Source organism: Salminus brasiliensis, chromosome 2 (assembly GCF_030463535.1).
Source record: "Salminus brasiliensis chromosome 2, fSalBra1.hap2, whole genome shotgun sequence".
Classification (NCBI taxonomy): domain Eukaryota; kingdom Metazoa; phylum Chordata; class Actinopteri; order Characiformes; family Bryconidae; genus Salminus; species Salminus brasiliensis.
In genome coordinates this window covers 44483633-44494527 of record NC_132879.1, presented here as the reverse complement: position 1 = coordinate 44494527, position 10895 = coordinate 44483633, and the positions used below count along the sequence as shown (strand labels likewise).

Below are 10895 nucleotides of genomic sequence, written 5' to 3'. Positions count from 1 at the left end.
TATTGTATGATCTGAAGTTATACTATACCGTGATTATTGTGTTATCATACTGTAATAATATGATTATGTTGCAGACCTGAGCAGTGCACCAGTCCTGATGGTGACTTTTATTAATCATTTATTAATAGTTCTGACTAGAGGAGGATGGGGGTTTTCCATCGCCACTGTTGCCTCTGGCTGCTCACTGGGTTTATTAGATATTTCATGTCTTCCTATGTTGTTGATTTCTTGTCTTCTGACTGATGACTGGTTCTGTAAAGCTGCTGTACACGCAGCTACATTTGATTTGGGTTAAAAGCTAAACATGATGTAGCCTTTATGCTACACATACCCGGGACTGAATATGGCACTCTGTATTTAAGGGCCTCGGAGTGGTTTAGCAGGCCGAGCACTGCTAACAGGTGTTACACCCAAATCTGTGACCGCCGAATTCTGAGACCGTAGAGGGCGCTGTTCCGCGATATCAGGTCACATGCACGAGCGCATTACGCAGAGTACCGTAAAGTACTGTCTTTAGCTTTTTGTTGTGCTTCCTTAAAGAGCTCCTATGAAAACCTCAGTAATATCACATTTCAGAAACAACACAAATAGACAAAATAAACTGTTTGTAAAATAAAACTGCGAGTGAAACGTTAGCCTAGCTACTGAAGCTGCACCGTAAAGAGGCGGTGGCTGACTTCACGAGGATCGGAGGGAGCACGTGCTTGTCCTCGCCTTCCCAGTGTTGGGAGCGCTGCGGCTAAAAATAGCTTTTAAAAAGGGTTAAAAAAAGAACAATAATTAAGTGTAAAAATGAATTTACACAGGTCAACAACTTCCACACAAGCTTTGCAACTTCCTTTTTTGTTTCTACTGCTTTTGTGTACTTTTAGCATTACACTTAGCCGTCCCTTTTTAACGTCTGATTTTATATCTGTTTAATCTATCTGTATTTCTTAGTTTCCTGTTTAAAATGTATTTACATATTTGTATATTCCTCCTAATGTTAAGCACTTTGCATGACCTCAGAGAGCATGAACTTACCTTGCCTTATATAAAAGTGAACACAGGTGCTGGACCTAGTATTTAGTGGAATGTGTGTGTTAAAGACCAGGCATACGTACAATGCATGTACAGTGGACGAGCAAGCCTATAACTGAATTTACAGTGCATGGATCGGTTAGAGATGAAAAGCCTGGTCTTTGTTAATGGTGAATGTGTTTTAGGTAGCTCGTGTTTCATTTGGGTCTCTGAGCCTTTGCTGAAAATGCAGTCAGTAAACACTTCAGTCCTGCTGCAGTTTGAAGTGTGTCTGATCTATTCCCGGGTTAAATGCTGATACTGGATTTGTTTACTGTACTAGAAGTGTTACAGACAGATAGTATATGTGGTATTGACTTTTACAGTTTGGAAGGCAAAAATGGCAAAAAAAAAAAAAAAAAAAAAAAAGCTCCCATAGCTTCAAAAAGAGGACTAGAGATGTTGAATAACCATAAATAACCACAAGATGGCAGCAGAGGAAAGGTGTAGGCTTTGGTTTAGACTAGCTGAGGCAGCAGTGGGTAGATGATTTCATATAAGATGTTATAGTAGTATTATAGTGGAAATTATTACCTGGAATTATTCATCTAAAAGCAGCTTTTTTTAGTGTAGTACCATTTCCTGTCTTTTGCCTTTAGAGTTGTCCAGTTTCAGGGCACTACTCCGTAAATACATGGATATTTCAATATATTTAACATGTTAAACATTTAGATCTATAAACCACACAAGATCCAGAACATGCCCTTTCAGCATATCATGAGGCAAAGTGGAGCTCTGTCAGCCTTAGCAACAAACAGAAACAGCACAATCATAAAGTGTGAGGATTACATATGATTGCATAAAGGCACAACCAGAAAACCGCATCATCAGTACATCTGTCCAGTTACAGCCAACTGTATCACCCCCCCCCCCCCCCCGCGCCCCCCAAAAGAATCATATGACATATGATGGTATACTGATCAGCAGTAACATTGATTATCTTTATCTACAGTGCCATTCAAGGGGTATATTAGGTATTAGGTATATTGCTGCCTAATATATAGGGATAAATTAGGCAGCAAGTGAACAGTCAGTCCTTAAAGGCGATGTGTTAAAAGCAGGACAAATGGTTAAGCATAAAGATCTGAGTCATTTTGACAAGGGGCTATTTGTAATGGCTAAATGACTGACTGGGTCAGAGCATCCCCAGAACAGCAGGCAGGTCCTGTGGTTGTTTTTTTTTTTTTTTTTTTGGTATGCAGTGGTCAGTACCTACCATAGGTTTTCCAAAAAAGCAACCACCGTTGAACTGGTGACAGTGTCATGAGCACCTAAGACTCATTGATTCGATCCATCCTGCTGCCAAAATCCTGCTGCCAGATACCACAGAGCATTTGCAGAGGTCTTGTGCAGTTCATGCTTCAAATGGTTGGATCTGTTGTGGTGGCACAAAGGGGGCCTACTCAATACTAGGCAGGTGGTATTAATGTTGTGGGTATTCAGCATATCATCACGACAAACTAGGTCATCTAGGTCAACTAGTCAGTTTTAATGAGGAAACTATGGGGATAATCAGTACTTAAAGAACACTAGCCAACTCAACTCCTCTTTCATTTAAAAAAGGAATTAGATGGAGCTCTAACCAGTGACCAGAACCTGGCTGATTTTGATCTGCTTACTTTGGTACAAAGCTTTTAAGTGAGGACATGCATCATCCTACATTTCATGTTGGGTGGACGTTAGGGTAAGGATCTCAGCTGACTCCATTATGTCCCCTTCCTGTCATACCTCCTTCAGCACGGTGCCCTCCTGGCCGGTGTAACCTCTGTCCAGCTGTTTCAATAGGCAATCCTTTGCAAAGAATACCTGACAAATCAAGTGGGTTAAATATGCTAAGAGATCTCATGAGCCCATTTCCAGAGTCAGATCCTGGGTCCTCTCCCACACAAAAGAATGGGGGTCCACAAACTAGCCTTTGTGTTGGATATGATGCCTGACTAACAGATTGTACTAGCATGAGTACCGACAAGATATTTGAGTATTAACGGTGAGGAATCTTCAGCTGCTAAACATGAGTGAAGTAAAGACCAGGACCATGAGAACCTCACATCTTGCAACTCACATCTTAAAAACTCAGGGAATGAGGTGTTGCCAAAAAGGCAGAGTGGCAGACTGCTATGCTGAGCACCGAAAGGCAAGCTGCCTGTGCCTCAGTCTGATTACCTAATGGAAACAGGTGTCCTACATTTGCTAGAACAGCACTTTCAACTGGAATGAAATCCATGAAAAGCACTATAAAAAGGAAACCTATCCAGGTCCATGATGGTGAGTCACTTACCACAAATAAACTTGAAGGGCAACTTGAATGGCAGACTCCTCTGCCCTGGCCATCTATTTCCCTTCATTAACCTCATCTCCACCGACATAGCTCCACTTCCTCAAAGGCTGAGGAAACACTGGAGTGGAGTGCATAAATGTACTGTTCTCTGAAAGGTCTAGGAAATGAAATCCAGCAGTCTATTCCAGAAAGCCAGGAAGAAGGAAAGACATAGCTCCCCAGACAGTAAGCCAAATACTGCCCAGTTAAGGCATAAAACTGGCCAAGCTGTATCCACCACGTTTAAGGTTTGTCTTGGCATTAGAACTCTAGCCTACTATGTGAAGAATTTGTACAGCATTTCTGTTTTGGGTCAAAACCGGCCCACCAGTAGCCAGTTGTGACCAAGAATCGGATGAAGTAAGTCTGAATCTGGGTCTACGTTCTGTAATTAGTCTGTTTAAGTCAGGCCACTACTGGTCTACATGTACATGCAACCATTGGTAAAACTGCCTTTCAGAGAGAAAGAGAGACAGAGAGAGAGATGACACACAAATCAGTCACAGAAGCAAGTAAACCAAGTAGTCTGAAAGGTCACAAATCACATTTACATTTACACATCACAGCATGTAAAGCTTATCAGACACAACAGGAGCACTAGACAGTGTCTGACAGTTGCTTTATTTATGTACTACTTATATTGGCAGATTAACAACTACTTGAACTGTAGAGGGGGAAAAACAACCAATGCCAAGCAAACTGTCTTCAATGAGCAAGACATCACTGGGAGCTGATGAGTGAATTTTAAAGCCTGAAAGCACACCTGGCCTTGGGATTGTCCAACAGGATTATATCTGGATATGGTCAAGCCACAGAAAAGTGCAGGTGTAAACACACCCACAACTCACTTGAACCAGGTACAAGTCCGACCGCTCAAAAAAAGTCTTTAGGAGATGGTCTGAGACAAATTGAAGCCACATTATATCAGTGTAAACGCACCCATTTCCCCCATAACGCATCCCACAACCAAAACTCCTCCCAAAGTACGGCCCGCTGGTACTAGTGGTGAATGGTGACTGGTTTTGAAGGTTTGAATTTTGCTCCATTGGAAATTTCCATACGGTGTGTGATATGATTTATAGAGAACCCCCATTGTCAAAAGTGTGTGCTTGCTACCCTTCCTGATGCATGATCAAAGAGATATAACCAAATTGTAAGTTCTATATTACTGTACACAGTAAAATCTGATGAGTTGTTCGAACTCGATCGCCTTAAACCACATACGTTTAACATCGCAAATCATTTGAGCGTAAGTAACACCCTGAACACCCAACCCCCTGAGTCCCAACACTGAACTCACTAAGCAGTAACTGTCGACTGTAGAAAGTAAGTTGTAGAGTTGTAGTTACTCAAATAGACGTCTTCACAACTGAACTGCAAGTCCTGCACTGTTTACTGACTTTCCTCAACCTGCCAATTAACAAGTTAGTTGAATCAGGTGTGCATGAGCAGCACAACAGAGAGCAAGAATCCAGCCAAATGCTGATGCCGTAATTCTGAACACTGTCCACTTGTTGGAATCTAGCCAAGATAAAGCCACAGTCAGCAGCAGAGAAGGTAGTAACTTGTTCTTATAGCCTTTAACACAGACCGCATCCTAGGGAGAATGACACCACCATGGTGGTGAGTGAAAGGGGGAAAGACATGCCCAGTATGCAAATAGATGGTGCCAGGAGCCAATGCAAAAGCTAAAACAACCCAGCAACCTTAACCACTGCCATCACTGCCCTACATATACTAACTTTCAGCCTATGAAATGTGGGTCACACTCTTTTCCAAAGCATCATTTCACAAAGGTCGTACAAAAGAGTCCAAGACTAGCATGCATTAGGCATCTTGTCCAAGGAGAGGTGTGCTTGCCTGGTTGGGCAAGTGAACCCCAGTCTGCCACCAAGGAAGGTGGTGTTGTTTCCCACTAGACTACACCAACCCTCATTTGGGTTGTACTACCTCTGGTTTCTGCATCCTCGCCACAATAGAAGCATTCAGCAAAACAGAGCGTTCATAAAACTAAGCTGTGCTATAGGGGGTTGACAGTAAGGCAATCTGAGCCAAATGGCACTTATGTAAGGCAGCCACTGAAATCATCCCTCTAATAGTCCCAGATGAACTAGCCCTGGTCATTGGCTCTGCCCAGGGTGTCATACTTTGGGACCTTGCTAAGCACCCAATGCTTAAGAATGCTTGTGGAGTTGTGTGCCTATGGGTGCTCAAAGTCACCTGTTAAGGGTGACTTTTCACGCAGTTAGAATCTCTTACTGAATAAAAGCCAGCTCTGCTTCCCAACCCTGGTCCTGAAGACCCGTGCACTGAATGTAGAGACTTCGTGTTTGCTGCTGATTACTAAGCCCAGGTATCAATTTCCCTCTAGAAATTCCCACTTGAGGGGGGTGTTCATAGGCCTGCTTACACCTGGCTTTAACATGTGCTTTGCGTCCGGATGGTACCTGGATCTACTTTGACCGGATTCTGTTTACACTCGTCATTAAAATGCGTCCCCCAGTGTGAACAGATGAGATCTAATTTAGCTTGTACATGATGATCATTTTAAACAACGGTTTCTAATCCTGCTCCGGGGGACTGCAAACAGTTTAGAGGAAGGGTGGGGGTTCTACAACGGCAGCAATGGAACAATAGATGAATATTCCATGTCTGTTTAGTTTACATCGTTTGTACACGATACATTACGGTCAGAGGAGCCAAGTACTGAAGTACAAACCTTACTTAAGTAGAAATGTTGGTTATCTATACTTCACTGGAGTATTTTTTTTTTCAGCCAACAATTTACTTCTACTTCTTACATTTTCACGCAATTATCTGTACTTTCTACTCCTTACATTTAAAAACAGCCTCTTTACTCCTATTTCATTTTGGTTTGTTTTCATTCTGGCTTGTCATCGTTCCTTAATAAATAAATAAATAAATAAATAAATAAATAAAAAATATCCAGATATATTGCCATCCGGAAACCTACAATTCTGATACCCTTTAATAGAACATTATCGTCATTATGTCTTTTAGAAAAATGTTTTTTGGGGAGGTGGGGTAGTGTGCTATAGGCCCCTGTGGCGCGGCCTGAGGCATTTGTTTTCCCTACATTACTTTTACTTTTCTACTTTAAACAGTTTTGAAACCAGTACTTTTACACTTTTACTTCAGTAAAAAGCTCAAGTTGATACTTCTACTTCTTTTTAAAACCTAGTTTCTACACTTCTACATGAGTAATGCATGTGAATACTTTAAACACCTTTTGAGACCTTGGATTATGTTTTTTTTGGACAAAATGATGGAAACCCAAAGTAGTGCCCTATTTAGTGAATAAGCTAGAGTTTAGGACACAGCTCTGGTCACGCTGGGGACATGTTTTAATGATAGATAGTCCCACAGAATAGACAGTACATCCAGATAAGATCCGGATTCAAAACACATGTAAATAGAAGGTGTAGACAGGCACCATACAAACAACTCAATAATTAAAGTATTTGTAGAAAATGAAAAGAGGGAAAAACAAAAATGAAGGAGTTTTAAAAATGATGAACAGGTGATTATATTGCCAGCAATGAGATTAAGACATCAAAATTTTCCATTTGTGTATTAAACGACATTTTCCATGAGCCTCGTGACATTTCCATTTAATGCCGTACAATTATTAGAAGAAATCAGAACTACTATCTTGAAAGGAACATTTCAGGCATGATTTTTCTCCCACGATTCAGACACTGCTTCCCAATGCATACTATTTTCTCTCCACCCTATTACTGTTAGAAAGCCCGTAACTCCCTTGGGGAAATGGCTATGCAGTCAAATGTTAATAATAGAGCAGTTTGTGCTCATTTTAGTGACATCTTGAGAAATGAACCAAATGGATGAACTGAACCTTGCTAATTTATTTATTTATTTTATATTAAAGAAAACATGGCCCTCGGATTAGGCTAAATATCAATTTTTTATTCTTAAAAACCATACACATTACTTGACAAGTTTCAAATGTAAATTGAATCACAATAACCATTTACATTGCTCAAGATAAACAGACATGAAGTACTTTTATTTCCAAATGTTAAGATAAAAAAATAATAAATCCATAAAACAGGTGGAAAACATTCATCCCTGTTACAGGAAGAAGCTACAGAATAAACTTATGGATTCTCTTCTGTCCACATCTTTCCTAACTAGCAAACTCAAGCTGCTTTTTTTATTTGATAAACACAAGGAACAAAAAATAAATTATGCCAAAAAAAAAAAAAAAAAAAAAAAAAGGTTTGGGTGCACTGACTGAAGAACATCCCTTTCTTCTGTGTCTTCTCCCCATTTCCCTTACAGACCCAAAAGGAGGAGCAAAACGAGGGCCTAAACCAGAACCCTGCTGCAAAGAGCAAAATCTATTCTAAACATTAAAAAAAGTTAGTATTTGACCATAGGTGTTTCCTTAAAGCCTGTTTCATACTATTAGCCACCCTGAGTAATATATTCTTAGCAGAACCAATCACAACCCTCGTTTGAAGTGCACCCCAACCCCCAGACTGTTTCTGTACTTTATGTAAAATCCCCGTAAGTCTGGTTCAGCAGGTCAGAAGATGTCCTCAATGCCCCATAAAAATACAAAGTTAAGCTTTATTTATATGGTCTGTATCAAAATTTCCAAAGGGAGTTGAAATAAAGTACCCTGTGCAGAGATTGCTGTATGTCCAAGTTTTCCTTAAAAACCTTATTTTTCATCTTTTTTTTTCTTTTTTTTGTGTAGTGTTTCCAGTATTTCAGGTGTGAAATTTATTCTACAAACGAATCAGATGTAGGTTTTTTATGACTGGAATATTTATGGAATAAAATGAAGAAAAAAAAAAAATACAAACTTTTTTTTTGGTATTTTTTTCATTTTGTAAATGTTGACAAACTAGAAACCATAAGGGGAAAATATTTTAGTCAAAAAAAAAAAAAAACCTTTTCTGAACGACACTAGGTTTACTACCTAAAGACGAAAATAAATCTAAAGTTAATAGGTTATGTTTGTATCCTTTGCATTCTTTTCCATTTATTTTTCAGTTCACAAACCTCACTATCGTACATTGGCAGGGACTGAAATGTCACTGATGAACCTTTCCTTTTAATATCTCACTACAGAACTCCAAACGCTCCCTTTGATTTGTCTCCGGCTTAAATTCTATTTCAAATCAAGCTAATGAAAAAGGTGAAACCTCCAGTTCCAACCATTTCACTGACTGACTTTATCTAACAATCATGAACTGTGACCTGGGAATGCACAATACAGCTCCCATAAACATGAAAAACTAGCTTTGAAACTGTAAAAGCAGTAGTAAATACCTAAGGAAATGTACTGACTGAGGTCCTTGTCTGCATCCCCATCCTCACCTAGCTAACTCCGAGTACCCCTTACTGACCTCAAGACCTCTGATCATTGCTATACAAGCCTTAGTGTTATTTATTTGGCTAGAAGATTCTATTTATCCACAAATATATAACAAATAAAACTTGCAGGCAAAAATAGTTCAGTTTCCATAGAAACACCCTTTTGTCCTGAAAATACAGCAGTATCTGAAATATTACTCTCATTTGATTTTATTTGTTTTTTATTAGTTTTTCTGCATCAGGAAGCTCCTTCACCAACAAACAGAAGAAAAAAAAAGTATCTACAAACTTGTAAACAGACCTGCTTCATCCAAAAACATAAATAATTCAAAATATTAACAGCCAAATGGAGTAGAAATTAGAAGTATTTGAATGAACTAGGGCCAAAGAAATTTACACCACCATTCAGAAAAAGAAGCAAAAAAAAAAAAAAAAAAAAAAGTTTGTCAATTTCTTACAGCTGATCTGCAAGCCAAGAGGAGAGACCATCTCCCCAGTATTAGAATAATAATAATTAAATAACATAATAAAAAATACAGGTCACTTTCAAAAAGGGGAGAGAGAAAAAAACTGTATAAGAAGAGGTGGAAATACAGAGCCCTCCCCCTCCGAGGGGACGTTCAGAATCAAATAAAGGAGGGAAGAAAAAGAAGCAATATCACAACCACCCTACATTCTGATGAATGCTTGCTCTTGTTCCAGTCAAGCACAAGCTGAGCTCCCGGATTACGCTCGGCTCCGCCCCCTCACAACCATGAGTCCGCTGTGCACACGTCTCTGTGAAACAAGAGGTGGGCGTGGTGCAGAGTGTGGAAGGGCGGAGCTGAATCAGAGGGATGTCTCCAGGCTGTGCATGGGGCTCGCTGGGGCCGAGGGTGTGGCCGGCTTGCTGCTGTCTAAGAAGAGGTGAATGCCACTGTCCACGGCGTTATTGTTCTGATTGGGCGAGGGAGGAGGAGGAGGCGTCGGTGTGGCATTTCTCTTTGTTGGGGCGTCGTCCTCTGCATCCGTGTCGTCAATAAGGGGGATGTGGGGCTCAGAGTCCTCTATCCGGAACTCCGGATGGGTCATGAAATTGTGGATTGAGGTGCGTGACTCTGGCTTCTCCAGCCCCTCATAAGGGGACAGGGAGCTGCGGAATGCATTCACCACTCGGATCTGTGAGAAAGCAGGGGCACGGACAGAAATTCAGTCAGATTCGCAGCTTCAAACAGCGGCGGATTACACATATCAGGCATTCAACATAAACTCACACTTTGCATTTTAAATAGAGGTCAAACCATGGCCAAAAAGACTTCTTGTAATTAAGTTGGAGTGAGTTTGAGAGAGTGTGAGCTGCGGGAGGACGTGAACACTGGTAGTGGTGAGTAAAAACCTGATTCCCATGTTACTGCGAGCTCCTTCTCCCACTGAGAGAGAGGGAGAGAATCCAGGGGGGGAGGGGGTTCAAAAACAAACAAACAAACAAACAAAAAAAAACCCCAAAAAGGTAGTAAAGAAAGACATGAGTAACTCTGTGCATCCCCTTCCAGTAGTAATGTCAGAAACTCTCAAAGCCAGTGTCCAGTTATTCAAAATGCAAACGAGAGAGCGAGAGAGAGAGAGAGAGAGAGAGAGAGAGAGAGAGACAGAGACAGAAGAGAGAGACAGAAAGAGAGAGACAGAAAGAGAGAGACAGAAAGAGAGAAAGATATAATATACAAAAGAAAGAAAATATACAAAAATAAAATAACAAACCCAGAGGACACAGCTCAACACATGAGGTTAACTGATTTGGACATGCGTGGGTGAGGGGGGTGGGGGCAGGGGCATCAATCACTGATTATGTTTTGATACAGAAAATCTGAGCAGCCAAGCAGTTCTAAGCTGAACAGCACAAATAATTCCACAAACGGACGAGAGACTTAGACCCATGCAGAGCGACGCTACCTTTTGTTCAACAGAAGTAAACCTTTGAGTATAGCCCATGACACATTTCACAGAATCTGAGGAGGAATACGGAATACGGTGTGTTACAGACTTTTGTTGGCACAATAGCCTGGAGACAAAAGTACACTTTGGCTGTAGAGAAACAATTATTAGTGAAGAATGGGACAGCAGCTGTCCAAGCATATATCAGGATACCACCATCAACAGAGCACCTAGGAAAACA

The 10895-nt window shown here is 40.6% G+C and overlaps 1 protein-coding gene across 4 annotated transcripts in view; it reads right to left on the bottom strand.

The window, feature by feature from the left end:
* Positions 1–7303: 7303 nt before the first annotated feature.
* Positions 7304–10895, bottom strand: part of atp2b1a (ATPase plasma membrane Ca2+ transporting 1a) — a 37677-nt gene continuing 34085 nt past the window's right edge. For 3 of the 4 annotated variants that reach the window (XM_072672889.1, XM_072672890.1, XM_072672892.1), the window contains exon 21: positions 7304–9901. In XM_072672889.1, coding sequence (XP_072528990.1) covers positions 9572–9901 — 330 coding nt within the window. In that variant the 3' untranslated portion in view covers positions 7304–9571. The remainder of the gene's footprint in view (positions 9902–10895) is intronic. The other variant, XM_072672891.1, reaches the window with a different exon arrangement.